This window comes from Rousettus aegyptiacus, unplaced genomic scaffold, assembly GCF_014176215.1.
Source record: "Rousettus aegyptiacus isolate mRouAeg1 unplaced genomic scaffold, mRouAeg1.p scaffold_m13_p_4, whole genome shotgun sequence".
NCBI classification, from domain to species: domain Eukaryota; kingdom Metazoa; phylum Chordata; class Mammalia; order Chiroptera; family Pteropodidae; genus Rousettus; species Rousettus aegyptiacus.
The window spans coordinates 107896195-107914912 of NW_023416307.1; the positions used below are offsets into that span (position 1 = coordinate 107896195).

At 37.6% G+C, this 18718-nt stretch overlaps 1 protein-coding gene across 15 annotated transcripts in view; it reads left to right on the top strand.

Moving 5' to 3' along the window:
- Positions 1–18718, top strand: part of CADPS (calcium dependent secretion activator) — a 442570-nt gene that overhangs the window by 344676 nt on the left and 79176 nt on the right. For 3 of the 15 annotated variants that reach the window (XM_016150172.2, XM_036218622.1, XM_036218625.1), the window contains 6 exons: positions 2009–2115; positions 3116–3124; positions 7266–7286; positions 8482–8638; positions 9224–9365; positions 17210–17356. In XM_016150172.2, the coding sequence (XP_016005658.1) occupies positions 2009–2115; positions 3116–3124; positions 7266–7286; positions 8482–8638; positions 9224–9365; positions 17210–17356 (583 nt within the window). The remainder of the gene's footprint in view (positions 1–2008; positions 2116–3115; positions 3125–7265; positions 7287–8481; positions 8639–9223; positions 9366–17209; positions 17357–18718) is intronic. The other 12 variants (XM_036218621.1, XM_036218626.1, XM_036218627.1 and 9 more) reach the window with 6 other exon arrangements.

The window sequence follows — 18718 nt, forward strand, 5'->3', positions numbered from 1 at the left end:
CTGTGCAGACTTGTCTGGTTACAAGAAAATGTATGTAAGTGTGTGATGTGTGTATGTGGGTGTATGTGTTGAATGGGTAATAAGCATAGGATGAGGAATTTGCAAATTGATGTGTAAATGTGAATATCAACTAATAAAATATAGTAGCCTATGCATATTTACTATCAAAATGCAAGTACCTCACTCTACACATATTACCCAAACATATATACACAGTATGTTTGTAGAAATGCCTGAAAAGGTGAAATGGTGAAATACTAATAAAACGATGATAGTACATTATGAAATTATAGACAAGCCAGGTGACCCCAAAGCAAAGAAATCACTCATTATTTTTCCAAATATTTATCATTCTCACCAGGAAATGAGCTTTCAGCCTCTAAACTCCACACATCTCCGTACTCTGCATGTGGGGTATTCACAACCTGATCTGCATATTTATGTTCCCCACAGCACCCACCTTCATGTCCTAACCATATCCAGCACATTTCCAACTGAGCATGGCAGAGTTAATGGAGATTTTTATTGGTCTGAATCCAGAAAGCCCAATTTCACACCAGTCATCAGACCTTGTTGGACCAAAACTTCCAGCACCCCGATAATCACACCCAGTGCCATCCATCACTCTTAGCTCCCAGTGTCCCCGAGTGGCTGGGACACTCTTTGTATAGTGTTTCACAGAACTTGTTTTTCATTATTAAATCCTAAACTAATAATCATCGTATTTATTGCCTATCTAACAAACCCACAAAGAGAAAACTATGAGACACTTTTTCTTTATAAATTTACAATCTCCTATGATTTTGTTTACCCCCCAAAAAACAATAACAACAACAACAACAAATATTCCTATGAAGCATTGAGTAATCTCTAGCAAGAAAAATCCTCAAGCCAAAAGATATCTACTTCAGATGAATAGATGAAAGTAAGTTTTGGCAGTCCTTTATTTGTACATGTATACCCACCTGTGAAATATTCTGGATGATGCTTGCTGCCATTATACCCTAGGGGCTTCAAATAACTCTGAAACTTCAAGGTTTGAAGGGGTCTAACCATGAAAACAGGATGCCCTGTGAGTTCAGCCCAGTTGAATTCAGGCAATTTCATTGGCTAAGCAAACCTTTATATTTTAAATTTACTCTTTTCTCCCAGGAAAAAAAAAAAAAAGGTTTGTAACTTTTGTAACACATTGACATTGCCAAACATTTATTTGGCTCTATAAACGATGCAACATAAACCAAGGTTCAGTTTGTTCTTGAGTCAGATAAAAACATAACCCTTTCAACACAATAAAAACAAAGAAAAAAACTGAGTGCTTTTTGCCACCCAAATGGTAAAATTCCAATTGTACCAGCCAGTAGCACAAACTACCATCATTTCATTCAATAATCTACTCCCAATATCCTTTTAATAATTTGATCCTGCCTTCTACCTAATGGCTCAGGAATGTCCGTTAATTTTAAATCTCCACCCTGGATTACTTAAAACAGCCAGACATTTAACTCTTCTTTTTAAAAATGAACACTCCAGTTCCTGTTAAACTTGCTGACCTATAATGAAAAATAATGCTACAGTATCAAATGTTTAAGGACAAATCCAGGAAACAAATGTAGCAGCAATCAAGATTCAGCTTCTGTTCCATCTTCCCGCTTCAGGTAGCATCAACACATTCTAGAGAGTGACACAAGATAGTATATTTATGCTGTCTTTAAAGAACGTGTGTACAAAATGTCACTAAATTTGAAATGGGCTGTCATAGACAATATGGCTTAATATGCAAATTTGAAGCTGGAGCACTGCTTTTTCTTAATATGTATTATAATGATGATGGTGATAATAATAAAATGGCTTTATGGTTTGCTCACTACTAATTATGTGGCTCTTAATATTTGCATGAAACTTTTTTTAAAAGTAGTAACTATTCGAAATTTCTTATCCACTAGTTCTAACGGCCACAAAACTAGCCTGACGCTTTCTCCAAATTTTAACACAAATTCTTGTACTACAGAAAATGTAGGCCGGTTAATCACTCCTGCCAAAAAACTTGAAGACACAATACGTCTTGCTGAACTAGTCATTGAAGTTCTCCAACAGAATGAGGAGCACCACGCAGAGGTGAGCAGGTGTGGTGGGAAACGTCTTTTGGTGTTCCTTAGCTGAGGTTGCAGACCTGATTCTACTGTCAACATTGCAAATACGATGCTTTAACACACATCTTTCTCTTGACTGGCCTTGCAAAGACAATAAAAGTGGAAATTTGGCAATGAGGAGCCTTTGGAAGGTTGTTTAAAACTACCAAAAAGTAACTGGGTGTTGTACGTTTCAACTTAAGTTTTCAGATGTTTCTTAAAACGAAAGAGGTGAGTATTATTTTTAAAATATTATTCCAGCAGCATATGGTTATTGTCCAGAGGACACAAAATATTTCTGGTCTTTTGTGGTTGTTTTTGTTGCCACCGCTGTTGTTTTTATTTATTTTCTTTGGTGTGTAGCTCATAGGCCATGTTTTTGGATTTATCTCTGTAACTTATTCTGCTTGTACTAGAGTCTTCATTTGTTAACCTTTGATGATCTGGGTTGCAAAATGCAGTGATAGAAATGAATTATTCTGTGTTGTTTAACTTGTCAATTCTCCAACATACATCTAAATAAATACAGCTTACTTTTTTTACAGATCACTATCAAAATTATAATTTTGATAATAATTATAAACCAAGAGATTTCAAGGCTAACTAAATCCCAAACCTTAAAGACTTAAACAACCCAACCCTTCCAAGAAAAGATTCCAAGATTCCATTATGATCAACCTGTTATATCACTGCTTGCTTCAAAATTGAGATTTAAAATCATATCTCTTAAAATAGCATTTTGAAATCACAGTAATTCTCTCTTCCTCTCCACTCAACTCTACAGCAAAAAGGAGAAGAAAAGGCATTTCATAGTAATTTCTCAAGCACCTAAATAATCATTCCCATGACTAAATGAAAATTGACAGTACAGTTAACTAATATATAATACATCATAAATCCAATCATCCCGAATAATGCCTGATTGCATATTTAAATTTCCTCCCTGTTTTTCTACTGTTCCACTCAATCTTGGCTGATCGTGGCAGGGGAAAGAGGTATGTGACTAAACCGAATGAGCCAGCCACCTGCTGTCATAGTCTGTGCATGCCCTTCCAGTACCATGTCTTCTAATGGGATTTTTCCCGGGTGCTCCTGCTTTCTAACACTGACCCAAGGAATGTAACGGCAACTTCCAGTGGACTGCTTGTGAAATGGGTGACCCTCCACGGCAGGGTAAATGTGGGGTGATTCTCTTGTGCGTGCATGAAGCAATTGATATCTAACGACGACTGCAGTTACATCCCGACACACGCCTCCTACCTGCCTTGATTCTGTCCTTAGCCTGTCATAGTTTCCTATGTCCATGTGTACTTACCTTTATTACAGCAGATGAATACCAAATGTAGTAACCAGTAGCTATCAGAGTGATACTAATCTTCCTTCACCTACAACTGTCTCTTTGTGAATCATATATACAGTATTTATATATAGAGAGAGTGCCACAGAATCATTATTTTCCCGAAAATGCTCTTAAGAATGGGGCGAAGACCATTGAGGCAGGTGTAATTAACTCCTACTATACCCAGCAGTGCACAGCTGAGAGTGAGAAAAAGGGCCAAATCAATACCCTCCAAATATAGAAACCTAGGACTTAACCTCCAGATATGTAAAATTAAGGTGGGCGAGAATTTTTTTTTACTCTATCCTGGCATTCTTTTCAGATTGGGGGCATTTAGGGTTCAAGTGATGGTAAGTATGTTCTTTTTGGGTGTTCACAAAAATCATCTCCAGAGGCATTGAGGGGTTCTGGCCTGCTCTTTTTGGATGCTGAGGCCTTTCCCACGATGACGAACAAAACTAACACATTTTTGAAGACATAGATATGAAGAAAATTGTTTTCCTCACTCACACTATGCTAAGTAAATGGTAGAAGAAAAATGACAGATATGCTTGATTTACAATCAAGTTATTTTCTGAGGTTGCTATAGGCTAAGAAAGGATGGATATTTTCCCAACTTACTTTAAAAGATGCACCAAAGGAAAGCTGATATTCCAAAGAAGACATTTTTTTTCACTTTCCAAAAAGCACTTTTTCACTGAGTGTTAATTATCTTAAACTGCCTAGTGACCATCATCATAAAAATATTCTAATCTTACATATCCAAAGCCATTCAGGATAAATACATAGAGTAGAAATAAACTCAGTTCTGTTTTCATTGACTAACTTTAGAAGTCAGGAATGAAAACTTTAGCATACTTTGGAATTCGGAGACCCAATTTGCCTTTAGATAAATGTTCAGAATTAGTCCCTAAATTAGTCATTTGACCCAATCACAAAAATGATTTCTCAGTCTATCAAAAGCTTTCTGTCTGCTGAGCACCAAGGCAACTACCTCTGTGTTTTTCTGAAGGACAGGGTGGCATAAGGCAATCTCGGCCTTTAAGCAGCAGAAGGCAGAGTGGTCAGGAGCTTAGGCTCTGTGCTAGAGAAGCTTGACTTTGAATTCCAGCTTTGTCTCTTCCTTGCTTTGTGGTCTCTACCTAGTTACTTAACCTCTCATATTCTGTGAAATGGTGGTAATAATAGAATCTACCTCAGGTAGTTATTGTTAGGATGGAAAGCCACAATAAGTAAAGCATCTGGTATCATGCCTGGTACATAGTAAACACTCAACAAAGCTTGCCTGTTGTATTATTAGGAACAAATTGCTAAGGAAATGAAATATTTAAATATATGATCATACAAAGGATAAAACCTATGCGGAAAGTACCAAATGAATGATAGAGAGAGAATATGTTGAACGGTGAGTGGATTCGTTTCAAGGTGTTGTCCAGAAGGGCGCCACCATCTGTTCTCAGTGTTCACTTACAGACTGCGATCACCTGGGAAGCTGACGCCCAAGTCTCACCCCAGCTCAATTAATCAGAATCTCATGTGGAGGGGCCAAGTATTGGTAATTTTTAAAACTGCCCAGCTGATACCAGTATACAGCCAGGCCAAGAGCCAGCCACTGGCTTCGGCCAAAGAGGCAGATATTGACCTGGCACATTAAGGATGAGATTTTGCTGCCAAATGGATGAAGTATGAAAATTTTTTCTAATGACTAGTACTCACTGCTATATTCTCTGGGTGCTCAATAAACTCTAGAACATCACTAAATCCTAAGCATGGATCTTGGCTGTGTACCATCCTATCTAGTAGCACCGCGCAAATAAAAGTGACAGGTAGACTTGACTCTTCCACCAAAAATATAATAATAATAATAATAATAATCCCTAAAGCCATTTGCAATTCCAATGTAAAGTAATTAAAAGTCCTAAGAGAAAAAATTCTCATCAGCTGTAAATACACCATATATACCCACATGCAGTGTATAGTGGCAGTTGTCACATTTATTTCTTAATTGTGGCTTAATTCTGCTCTCAGGGCCTAAGTTATTCACACACATACACAAACATAAATTATGCCTTTATGTATTGTTGCTTCACTTTCCCAATCTCTCTCTCTCTCTCTATGTATATGTATGTATATGTATATATGTATTGTGGTATATGGAGGGGTACATATATACATGTAATCTGTGTACAAAAAATACAGTGTGTTCCATGTGGTTGACTATACCCTTAAAGCATACATCTTTGCCTTTATATAATGAAAACACTGGGTAAGTATTTAGAAAATTTTTATTGTCTTCAGAAAAGACTTCTAAAGACTTTAGATGCCCACAAACATTGAGTTAGCTCACGTACAATAATAGCATTCACCTGTCTGAGCAAGCATAAAATAAATATAGTTTTGTTGCATTTTGTTGTTGTTTTTATTTTTTTTTCCCAAGCCCTGCCTTGCCCAATCCAGTCACACAGACTCTGTTTATTTGATTGAAATTATGGTACAGCTTTTTGGTTGTTACTGCTCTTGCCAGGATCTTTTTTTCCTTCTCAGGGAGTCAATTTGATTATAAGGTTCTGAAAGAACTAACTCGATATACAGAAATAGATCTGGTCTTCATTTCTCCTACTACCCCATCTTTAAATTCTCTTTGTTCACTAGAATCGTAAGTTCCTCTGCCAGACTTCAATAGTAATCATTCATATCACAATAGTCATTGTTCTTTGTAGGGCTACCTATCTATATGATTATTAATACCACAACTATAGACAATTGCTCAATAATTTATTAAATTCCAGTAAGGGACTAAGTTCTCGCTCTATATAGTAGAAGTTGGTGCTTCTTATGGTCTCTGGTTTGCAACTTTTAAATAAATCTGATAAGAACCAGATATGGGGTTGGGCTAAGAAATTTTTAATTTCAGGCATTTAGAACTGGTGTTTTGTTTTTTTTTCCAGTCATCCTAGAGCTAAATCATGTCTGGCAAGGCAACTCAGTCTTCTCTTTTCTTAGACTCACCTCGAAGATGTAAATTTTATCAAGTAACTAAAGTAGCAGCATTTGGTGTGCCTTAATGAATTTAAGCAATATTGTACATCAGGACTGATGAGAGCCAGCCCTCCATACAGGGCTGGACGTGGGAGTGGGGCTCCAGCGAACTCCAATATTTAGAAGGCAGGTAGCTTGGAGAGCTCAGGGGATGGGCCGGAGGATACCTTTCTTCCTTGAATTTAGCCAGGTGGTGAGCGGAGCCAGCCCCAAGCCCCAGGGCTCTCATCCCCAGGTGGTAAAACTACAACAAAACCTCATCGATTCAGACCCTGACACTTGAAATTTGTGACAGGTCAATTGTTGACATGGCTTTTAATTTTTCTTAAGTAAATGTCAGACATGGTCTCAACTTTCTCTGGAAATTCTAAGGCTCCTCTGATAAGTTTCATCCCAGGACCTGTGAAATCAAACTTGCTGTGTCTTTGACTTCAATTTATATGTCAATTTATCAATGAATATTAAAACTTAAAAAAAAAATCTTCTACATTTACGATACATTCATATGATAACCAGTGAGTACCTTTTACTTTGATACCCAAGTACAGACTGCTTTTGAAAGCAGCAATATCTCTATTTAGGGAGCCCAATAATTTAGGCTTTTACACCAACAAACTAGCACCTCCCTACTACCATTACTCTGAATCAGTGAGGTTTTACTGTAAATTAAAATGGAAACAGCAGGTGTCTATTTCCGGCCAAGATGGCCTTGAAGAATAGTCCGTGACTCGATTTTTTCCATTTAATTTGCAAACCAGCCACATGTTGATAAAGGAGAAGTAAGTAAAATGAAATCTCATGAAAGAAGAGAGGTGGACTGCTGTTCTGCCTCCTAGTGGCTGTTAGAATATCTCCAAATAACAAAAGATCACAGAAGAGCTTGGCCATTGAACAAACACTTTCGTTATGGAATTTTTTCCATAATCATCTTTCATGTTTCCAAACGCCTTCCATCTTTTTTCGGTGAATGCTCCGGAAAGTGTTTCCAAAGTAAATACTTTACGGCATTGAGTGGGGAGGTGGGGGACGAGAAGGGGTTGGCGACTTGTTTTTGTTTTATTGCTGTCTTTGAAATCAGCAAAAAAGGGCCTGTTGACACCGCCACTCATTCTGCATGCTCCCTGCCAGAAATGATTAGTCAACATGCATGCATGCCTTTGAATTGCATTCACATCTGGCCCAGTCCGATGTGAATGTCACTCCTGAGACCCTGCACAATGATTTCCAAGGACCCACGTGCATGAAAATGAGTTACTTCACTGATATTTTTTGGTTTTCAATGTACATATGTGTCCAACCCCCAGAAAAGTAAGTCCTCATCTTACTGAATGTTTTCTAGCTATGCCTGATCTTTCTTACAGACAGGATATGAAACGAGAGGCTCCCTACTTAAAGAGATTTTGACTCAAAAATTTTGTGACAATTGCAACAATGTTTTCCTTTGCCTTAGTATGAAATAGGAGTAACATTTCCAATGTGTAGGGAAACAGGAGTCACTGAGCTTGTTTAAGACCATCGATGGCTAAGCCCCAACTGTATAGATATTAGTGAACAATCATTGCAAAATTTCAAGTTAGACCAGCAGAAAACCCATAAACACAGTGAAGAAACTCCCAAATTCTAATACCATAGAGCAAGAACTAGCCAACAACAGTGATAAAGAGCATGACTCAAAACTTACTGAGTTATTGTAAATTGAACAGAAGTTCCACGTCTGTCACTTCTACAGCTGCATCCTCCGACCAGTGGGTCAGAATACAGATTTTCTAAGGCAGGCCTGGAATCATGAAAAGCATTGCCTTGGGACACTTAGAAGTCCATTGTGTCAAAAATGCTGTTCTCTTTACAATAAAATTACCAAACTCTGCTGGATGCACAATTAATCTTGAACAGTGAGGGCTTGACTTCCCATCTTATGTCAGAGAGAGAAGCTCATTGCCTCTTTGTCTGTTGTTTTTCTGCCAAACTTCAAAGGCCTTTGCGTGGTGGTCAGACTTGATGGTGGAGCATGCTGAGACGTTTCTGTCACTCTTTGCTGTGGACATGGATGCAGCGTTAGAGGTGCAGCCCCCAGATACATGGGACAGTTTTCCATTGTTTCAGCTGCTGAATGATTTTCTGCGTACCGATTGTATGTATCATCTTTGACTATTTGACTTTCCTAAGCGGTGTGTAGATAAACAGATTGCTAAAACATTTGTATCCCAGGCAGACTACAGGATGCACATACTTCTTCATAGGTTTATTATTAATTCAAAAAGAAACAAATTTACAGCTAATGAACATTCTCTTTTTTCTAGTAAGTGTCCTGTGGCAGAGACACCCTCTGTTAACTAGGCAGAAGAACCCAAGGACAGTTTCAGAAGTGGTGCCATGTGTTTTATTTGTTCTCGAACAAGCTAATTAACTTAACTTCTTCATATTTTGCAATTTTTATCAAAAGATGCTTTCTAGATGAGAAACAATTTCCAGCTAAGTAAAACCCCAAGTATCTCAGAGTATCTTACAACAATACATAGCCATAATGTAGATGATGCTGTACATACACTTTATTTCCTTCTTTCTTTCTTTTTTTTTTTGGGGGGGGGAGCAGGGGGAGGGAGAGGCTCTCTTAGAAGCAGTATATTTAATGTAGAAGACAGTCTTCTCAGTGTGTATGTTGTATGATAATAAAGCAACTGTGGGTTCTTACCAAAATTTTGCTTGTCTATTCTAGATAATTTGTGCAATGGAAAATTTCACAAACACCTCCAAGACCTGTTTGCCCCACTTGTGGTTAGATATGTGGATTTGATGGAGTCCTCAATTGCACAATCCATTCACAGGGGCTTTGAGCGGGAGTCATGGGAACCAGTCAAGTAAGGAAACCTCTTTTAATACAATTGGAGTTTTGGGTGCAAATGGCTGGAGAGTCATACAGAGTTGGATTAGTAGTGTCTTATGGTTTTCACTTTTAGCATGGACAGAGAGCAAACACTGCACTTGTTTCCAGCTCTGATGCTTATTACCTCCTTGTCCAAAGCGGGGAGGGGAGAAAAGGTTGAGAAATGTTTTATGAAATAAAATCTTTGTTTCATTGCACAGGTGAATAAGGAATAAGGGATAGAGACCTGTGATATTTGTACTATGTATCTTACTTCAACAGTGTTGACCTTAAGAACTAACATTTCCTAAAGCATGTTCCATATAGGTGTCTAGGAAAGGGCTTGGCAAACTTTTTCTACAAAGAGCCATAAAATAAATATTTAGGCTTTTCAAGCTATGTGATCTTTGTTACAAATGGTCAGCTCTGCTGTCATAACGCAAAAGCAGCTATAGGCAATAGGTAAAGAAACACATGTGGCCGTGTTCCCATATAATTTTATTTGCAAAAACAGGACACTGGCCTGTGGACCATAGTTTGCCATTCTCTGGTCTAGGCCTTTGGGATATGCCTCAAGATAAGGACTCTGTGGAAAAATACAGTTAGGGAACTATATCCCACCTTCACTGACTCCACACTCCTGGACAGCCATGAAGCACACCAGTATATTTCAAAATACTAAGAACATAGGAATACAGAACCTTGTTTAATTCTGCTAAGCTAGAGTTTCCTAAATCTATTTGACCATGGTGCTCATTTTTTTAATGGGATATTGATCTAAAGGACAAATTACAGGAAATCCTGTGGGTTCTAAATTTGGCACTTTCCAAAACTGCTTGGTGAATCTTAGATCCTATTCGAAAATATCTGGCCAATACATTCCCACCTCCTTTCCCAAGCAGAGAGGAGGGCTGTGACTCAAGGTGCCAGAGGAGCAGTCTCAGACTCCCCTTGCTAGAGAGACAGAGGGCTTTTGGATGGAGATAATTTTCGGTATGAGTTCAAAAATTCAATAAAGGCCTGCCATTAGATTAGCTTTGCCGTGTTGGATTCTCTTTCTCTCTTTTTCTCTATTCTCTCTCTCTCTCTCTCTCTCTCTCTCTCTCTCTCTCTCTCTCTCTCTCTCTCTCTCTCGCTCTCTCTCTCTCTTTCCTGTAAGAAAGTCATTTTCTTTTTTCTGGTTCTTCATATCTTTGGAGTATGACAGTCAGTATGGAGCAAAATGGAGTATGTATGAGCAGGCTTTCAGGCACTTCAGAACAAATAACACAAGAGATTTTTCCTCAGTTTGGAAGCCTTGAGTTATGTTTCATCTTTAAGCGGTTTTCTGAATTGAGACCCTCCCTCTAACTTTATACTGTGTAAGACTCTGACTGATAAAGAAATTAATGCAAAATAGCTTTCTCAGCCCCCCTGCCACATCCGAGCCATGAGAGAAGTGTCTTGACTTACCCTACTGAGAGCAGGTTAATAGGTAGTAGCTCTTCATTTGCAAGTACCAAGAAATCTAAATTTTAGCTTGTAATTCTCAGGTCTATAACAGTCTCTTAATATGGCCCTGCTGACTTTTAACTCATGAGAATAAAACTAGGTCTCTTGATGATAAGACGTTAACAAGGGACTCTTTTTTTTTTTTAATGCTCACTGTAATCAAGACGGTTGTGCTGTGGAGAACAGTTGTGAAAAAAGAAAACGTTAAAATGAGTAATATTCACATTTTGAAAATAGCTGTGATCTCTAATTTCCTTACTTGGGTTTAAATGTGGAGGCTACTACTACCAACACACATGGGAGCAAAGGCTTGGTATCCTCCACTGGCTCTTAAGGGCCCTAGAATTAGGGCCTGTCCCCCCGTTACTAGCCAGGAGGCTAATAAAAGCAATTAAATTTTTCTCTCATCTGAAAAACTGATTTTTAAAAATGTCCCTACTCAGTGACTGAGAATTGTCATGAAGTCCTGTGATAATGTCACTAAAGCCATTTTATAATCTAGTGAAATCTTCAGAAACTAACCAGATGACTGCTATTCCTTTTAAAGCATTAATTATTTTTAATACTATCAGAAGTAAAGATAGAATCAAAATCATTTTCACAATTGAAAGTCTTAGTCTGGGAATATTTTGGGGGGGATATTTTTAATGATTAAAAAAATAAATTTAAACTCATGGATCTGTAATTTAAAGATCTGAAAATTAGTGAAGGATTAATAACTGCAAATAATAACCTGAGAATCTTTTATGTAAATGTGTTTTTTTAAGTAGCTTTTAATATGATTGTGGTTTGTTCAAGTTATGCTAACTGGTATGTGCCTTTCAGAGTATGTAGAGATATTTGAAAGTACCAACTAAAACACAAGCTAAATTAAAATTCTTTGAAACCATGTACATTTTATTAGCCTATTTGTATACAGAATGTGGATACCATGGGACAGTTTGCGGAATGGCTGACATAAAATAAAGGGTAAAATGAGCATGAGGACATGCTTATGTGCTAAAAGGAATGAGTCTCTATACTTCCTATCATGTGAAGAGAAACAAAGTATGAGCTAACATTAACCTGAGCACTAGATAGAGGGTTGATAAAGAAGTGGAGATTTGATTTTCTTTTTTCAAGTAAAGAATGATCTTTTAGAAAAGTTTTTCAGACCTACTTAAAAATAAAAAAACTGACATAGAAATAGACTTAGTTTGCTCAATCTTCTCTAATTTTTCCATATGATCCCCAAAATACACATGCATGCACATGGATCAGTCTTTCTCTCAGGCAAATGTTATACTCAAATAGTTCTGTTCTTCCACTTTTCAAAAGTCATAATTATAAGCACCTGATTATTGGTATTTGACTGAGAAATGCACTGTAAAGCCTACTTCAAGAAAAACTGGTATTCAAAATGTTAAAGAAAAATGGCACTCTGACAAGAAAATGTTAAGAATATATTGTGTTTGCTAAAAATGGATTTTAAATATTATTTATTCTTCAGATTTTCTTATTTCAAAATATGGCCATGTAAAAGAAAATATAGATATAATCACCATTTGAGTTTGATACAAGTTATTTGGCAGAAAGAGTAAAATGGCTAAGTCCCATTGCTGCCTTTCTCTAGAAAAATGGCCTTCCATCTCTGCAAGGAGAGAAAATAGAGGGTGTGTCTCTCTTTCCATTAAGCCAGATATAGTCATGACGAGACTCTCTACGCAACAGTGAAAAGATTATTGCATAGCTTCTAACCAGGCTGAGGAAGGCCAACCTCTCAAGGACAGGCCCAAAGCCTTTTCATTGGCATCCATCGGGAAGTGCCACAGGGCCACCACCACAGAGGAGCTGGTTACTCACAACCCTTCTGGCAGCCCTGAGTATCAGCTTTTGGTCCAAAGTAGCAGATGGGCAGCTTTCTACCAGCTCTTTAGAGTTGACTTCTTGTTAGTCAAGTCATCATGGAAGAAAACTTAGAAAGTGTGTCATTCGAAGCTTGCCAAGTCTAGTATCCTCTCCACCTTTTCCTTGACGGACCATTTCTCCATCTCTACTTAAATGCCTGCAGGCACAGGGGATCCACGTTTCACGGTTGCCCATTTCAGGTTAGGATGGCTCCGAATGGTAGAACTAAACACTGTTTCTTCATATACACTGGTAGAACTAAACACTGTTTCTTCATATACACTGAAAAATCTGAATTCCTCATTTCTTAAAATGTTTTATTTCTCTCTGCCAGGGATATACACATTAAAATTATTTTTTAAATAATGTCATTTTCTAGATTGTCAAAATGTTAATATCTTAATGATAATGAACTGTCAGAGCAAAAACATCTTAGCAATATGTAGACGGCTTGGTATGAAACAGACAAGTACTAGACTTGGAGTGAAAACTTCCCACTCTACCAGTAACTTGCTGGGAGACCTTGGGTAATTCAGAGGACTTTCCTGAGCTTCGGTATCCTCCTTTGTAAAACAAGGACTTTGAATATCCAAGATGTTTCCAGCACTAACATTCTAGAAAATGTGACTTTTCATATTCTCCTCATATATGTATTTGATCACCACTGCCACCCTAGCACCTCAGAAAGGGCCTGGGACATAACAGGTGCTCAATAAATATTTATTGATTAACTGACCTTTATTAAGAAACTCATACAAGCTGAAAATCGTAGGAATATAATTTAAAAACTATGGGGAGAGGAAAAAGAAAACAATACATTCCCCTGATCAGGGATTTCAATTTAGTTAGGTCTAAATAACATAGATACAAGAAAGATGACTTTAAAAATTTACCAATGTACAGATGTACAGATAACGTAAGGAAGAGTTACGAAAGCATAGAGTAAAAGAGAATGGATTTTTGTTGAGAAGTCATGAAGGAAACAGCCTGGAGACTGTTTTCAAATGGAGCAGGAATGCTAGGAAAAGAACATGAGCAAAAGTAGAAACATAGGGGAGAGTAGGGTATGCTGTAAAAACTGGATGTTTGGTTTAGGCCAGCATGGATTAGGAAGGAGGCAAGCCATAAGGCTGGAGAGATGTTTGGGATTTTCTAAAATCCCATCCAGTTGAAACTTTATTCTCTAGGTTATACATTCTAAACAGGGACTTTACAGTTCCCAAACCTGGTTAAAATTGGTTCTTGGAAGGAGGAGGGCAAAAATATACTTTACTTATGTTGTTATTGTTGTCGTTGTTGTTGGTGGTGGTGGTGGTGGGGTGTGTGTGTGTGTGTGTGTGTGTGTGTGTGTGTGTGTGTGTAAAGCACAGGTCTGTATACAATATATAAACAGATATATATTGGTGGTATTAGATTTTCATGGGGAAAGAAGTTGTGGGGGGGGCACAGTCTGGTGGTGATAATGAATAAAAGGTTGATAAACACCACTCTAAATTCTAAGAAGATATCAAAAAGCGCCCGTGCCCCAAAGTATAATCGGACCTAAGAATAAGCAAAGAGAGAGTCTGTAGTGTCTATAGCACCAAGAGAAGACAAGATGTACTGCATATATTCATGCAAAAAAATGGCTTATAAAGTAGAAGGCATTCTGTATCTTACATCTCACCCCATCCATAAATCTAAAGCAGAGGTCTTTGAGAAGACCATATCCTCTCTACTTGGAGACACAATCTTGATTATAATTAATTCTGGAAGCAAGGAATAACTCTACCTCACATACACACTTGTAACTTTCATCCAGGCAAGAGAGAAAGAGCAGATGAGAAGTCTTTAATCAAGTGCTCCAGGCGTGGGCCCTTTGACATGAACGAGAGCTATCCTTTATCAGCAGTGTCCCCAAAATGAATGAGTCTAATTTTTAACATATATCAGTTGTTAGGGTTGCAGTTCATACTTCTTATAGTGTTCATAGATATCCAATTCTGATTCTCACAGAGAAGCATGATGGACTTGTTTTTTAGCTCTTTGCTAAAGAGCCCTCAAAAATGATAATTCGTTACATCCAGGAGGCTGATCTGACCTGAGTGCTACTAGAAAATTTCACCTTTTCACAAATATATTAGTAAAATATAATACTTGGAATTGCCTTCTTGATTATTAATATAAGTTATTAATATTCACATGAAAAAGTAGTAACGTTAGCAATACACTATATTATTTTGCTAAAAGCAGAAATATCAAGCATGTTTCAGCCTTTTAAAAGTAGAGCGTTATGTCACATGAAAGACATGTTTCTATATGAGTCCAATGTAGTAGTCCAGCCAAAATGTCACATTTTACGAATATAATATGTTTTGATTAATATAAGTATTTTTTTTATTTTTGTGTGCAAAACGAAGTTCTTTTCTAATTTGTGTACTTGCCATCCGCTAATATGTTTAAATTAAGTTGCTTTTGCATACATTTGTATGTTATTCATTCCTAGCTACTTTTAATTTGCTCAGAATTGACATTTTAACTTTCCAGGCTGCCATCTCTAAAGATCTCCTAATTCCTTGATCATTATTCAGTGTGTGCATCATTTAATGATCACATTTGCTTATATAGGCTTACACATGTCTCAGTGGAAATCGCCAACAGTTTTGTTATATGGCAGTGTTTAAGACTGAGAACCACCAGAGGCTGAAATCAAAGGCAATTCTGCAATGAAACAAGAGAAACGTGGAAGGAAAAGTTTCATTTTCCCTTCTACTTAATAGTCAGTCATGTTTAGCTTCTTCTCTCGACCCTTCCCACAAGAGCAACCTTTAGTCCCAAGTAGAGAAGTAGAATTGGCTTTCCCACAATGTGAAGGGTAAGGACAAACCTAGGAGACACCTGTTTCCCTTAAGGAAGAGAATGCCAGGTTGGCACTTTTGCATTAGAGGTTTTTCCATCTACAAGCTAGGGCTATATTGTCATTGTGAAAAAGCAAGTTGTTTTAGATGGAGACAAGTGTCCAGATTATCTACAGAACCCAGAATTTCTGACTTCTTGGGAGGCTTGCCCCCCTACGCAAGCCCAGAGGCGGCTCTAGCCCTTGCAAGAGTTCTGTTAGTCAAACACAGCTTGCCCGGGGCAGAGCTGCTTTGGCAAAATTTGCTCTTCTCCTGCAAGATCCAAAAAGAAAGCCTCAACTCCTTTGCCAAAGTGCTGTCAACTCCACTTAAACAGGAAGGCTCCTCTCAGATGCGGAGTTAGGCTGGGCTCTACCGTGCCAGTGACTTTGGCTGGATGGAACACCCTTAAAATGCCACTACAGAGACATGTGGTGCCAGCTTGAGAAGCAGTATATGACACAGTTCCTCTGAAGACATACAGTCGATTTGAGTTGGGGTTGTTGTTTGTTTTATTTTCTTTCTTTAGTCATAAAGTTATCCATCTCTTTCATCACATCAGTTGACCAATCTTTGTTCAAAAATAAGAAGCTTCTATGAGGTCACATTTTAAAACTGGTCATTAATTTTTAACTTAAATTTTAACTTTTTATAGAAAAATACACAGCTTTAACTTTCACAAACTGAACACTCATGTGACAAGCACACAGATTAAGTAACAGCACATCCCCAGCACCCGGAAGCCCCTATCATCCTTTCTTCTGTCTCTATCGCACTTTCAAGGGTAATTACTATAACATGAGGCCACATTTTAAATCTACTAGTACTCAAAGAATTTACTATAAGAGCTGAATTTTTTTTCCTGTGTAAACATTTCTCCATTTTAATTTTTAATTGGACTTAGTTTGGAAAGGAAAGTTTCTGTTTTCTTTAAGTGTTCTATAAAATTATTCAAAACTAGTCATTTTATTGATACAGTTCCTTCATCTTCTCCATCAACTCTGACATCCATGGCACATACACCTGTCTTCAAAAGTAGCAGTTGGAAAAAATTTCTTTTCTGTACACCCCCATTAGGTATATTTAAGTGGGCAAATTTCCTGTTACATCGGGTATCTAATCTGACTTAAGAAATGTGCCTCTGTTGAAAATTATTTATAAATAAAAGGCAATTAAAGTGCTCCACCATTTCTTTCGATTCCAGCCACTTCACAGAGCCCTAGCCAGTGCAATGCCAAGAACGTCAAGTTTTTAGTATAAGTTCTAGACTCTCGTGGCAATGGATTCGGAAACTTCACAAAGGCATTTAAACAATGTGATCATTGTGCATAGGTTTCCATGAGTGCTCATGCTGTTGTCACTCTGCGGTTAAATTTTCTCTCATTTACTTTTGTCATTTCTCTCTGAATACTGAGCCACACCACACTCCCCATTTGTAAGCTGCTTTCTGAAGTATGTTGCTTTAAGTTTTCGCTGGTGTCTTGCTGTAGACTTAGCCAATTTATTTACAACTGTCATATGCTTCTGCCACATCTGCATTGTCACTGTGATGGTATTTTTTTCTTTCTGTCTGTTTCTTCCACAGGAGTTTAACCAGTAACCTACCCAATGTGAACCTACCCAATGTGAACCTTCCCAAAGTACCAAATCTACCAGTTAACATTCCTCTAGGCATCCCACAAATGCCTACTTTTTCGGCACCGTCATGGATGGCTGCTATATATGATGCTGAGTGTGTATTCAGTTCACATTAGATCTAGTTTAAATTTAAGTGATCTTGGCATGGATATGTATTGTTTATTTCTATACATCCTATATAACAGAGATGGAGAGGGATAATTAGACATATTTTGCTGATCATACAGAGACAATATTGTTTATTTCTGGCATGCAGCATGTTTGTAAGACGTTTGCTATATATACAGCACTAACAATTTGTCTTACGCCCACTGAATGCTTGGGGACTATGTTTCACTTCCTGAATTCTTTTGCAAAAGGATTCTGCCCATGTTTTGTTTTGTTTTAAGTTTTTTGTTTTGTTTTGTTTTGTTTTTTAATGCAGGTTGCATGCCTTTAGGAGTTAGACATACAAAAATAGTCCAGTAAACCTCTTTGATGGGCTGGGCTGTCATCTCTGGCCTGATCCAAACCTAAGAGAGAAGCACACCCACCTAGAGGGTTTTTTTTGTTGTTGTTGTTGTTGTTTTTGTTTTGTTTTATTTTTAATTAAAAAAAAAAAAACTTCTAGAGACTCTTTAAACCATAAAGTATATTTCTGGTGTCAGCAAATGGCAGGATAGAGCAACAGTATGTTCAGGGCTAAATGAAAATTTCTGAATGGATCAAGCCTTAGTCATAATAGAGCACAGAGCACTGAGATCTAGGAAGCAAGATCTCTAAATCTGAGAATACAAGATTTAAACAACAAATAAGTCGACTTTTTGGTAGCTGTATCACCTGTGGTCTGAATGTAGGGTTATTTTTTACGTTCATCCACACAAATGCCAGGAATACGTGGGGTTTGTTTTTCTTGGAGGCCAAGCCACCCTTTTAATGCCAGCCAGCAGCTTGGAGAGTGGAGATTGAGTAGCCATTTCTTCTGGCTTAGGAAATGAATCCTCTTTTTTTTTTTCTTCAGCAAGAAGAAGATCCAGCACCCCTAAATTCTACCTCAGGGAAATAAAATTAGAACCACGTGCATGATTTAATAAGTGAAATAAGGTTTAGCGATTCTGTACCCTCCTTTGATCCTTTTCTTAGACCACAGCTAATTATAGTCCAGATAAGCTTTTTCTTGAAAGAATAAATTGGCACGTTTTCAAAGGGAAGTGTTATTATCAAAGGAATAAAAAATGATCTGAAACTGGCAGTGAGGTTTTGAAACCTCGAAATCACATTCGTCAAGATGGCCCTCAACATTTTTATTTTTGCAGTAATCCAGGTAGAAAACAGAACATTAAACTGACTGCTCTACTTGGCTTCTCCCAAGCTGCCTAATATTTTTAAAAACATATGTTCGTTCACAAGTTCACAATGAAATCGTATGGTCAGTGTGTCTGAATCTCTTTTAAAGGAAAATCGAAACCTCCAAAAA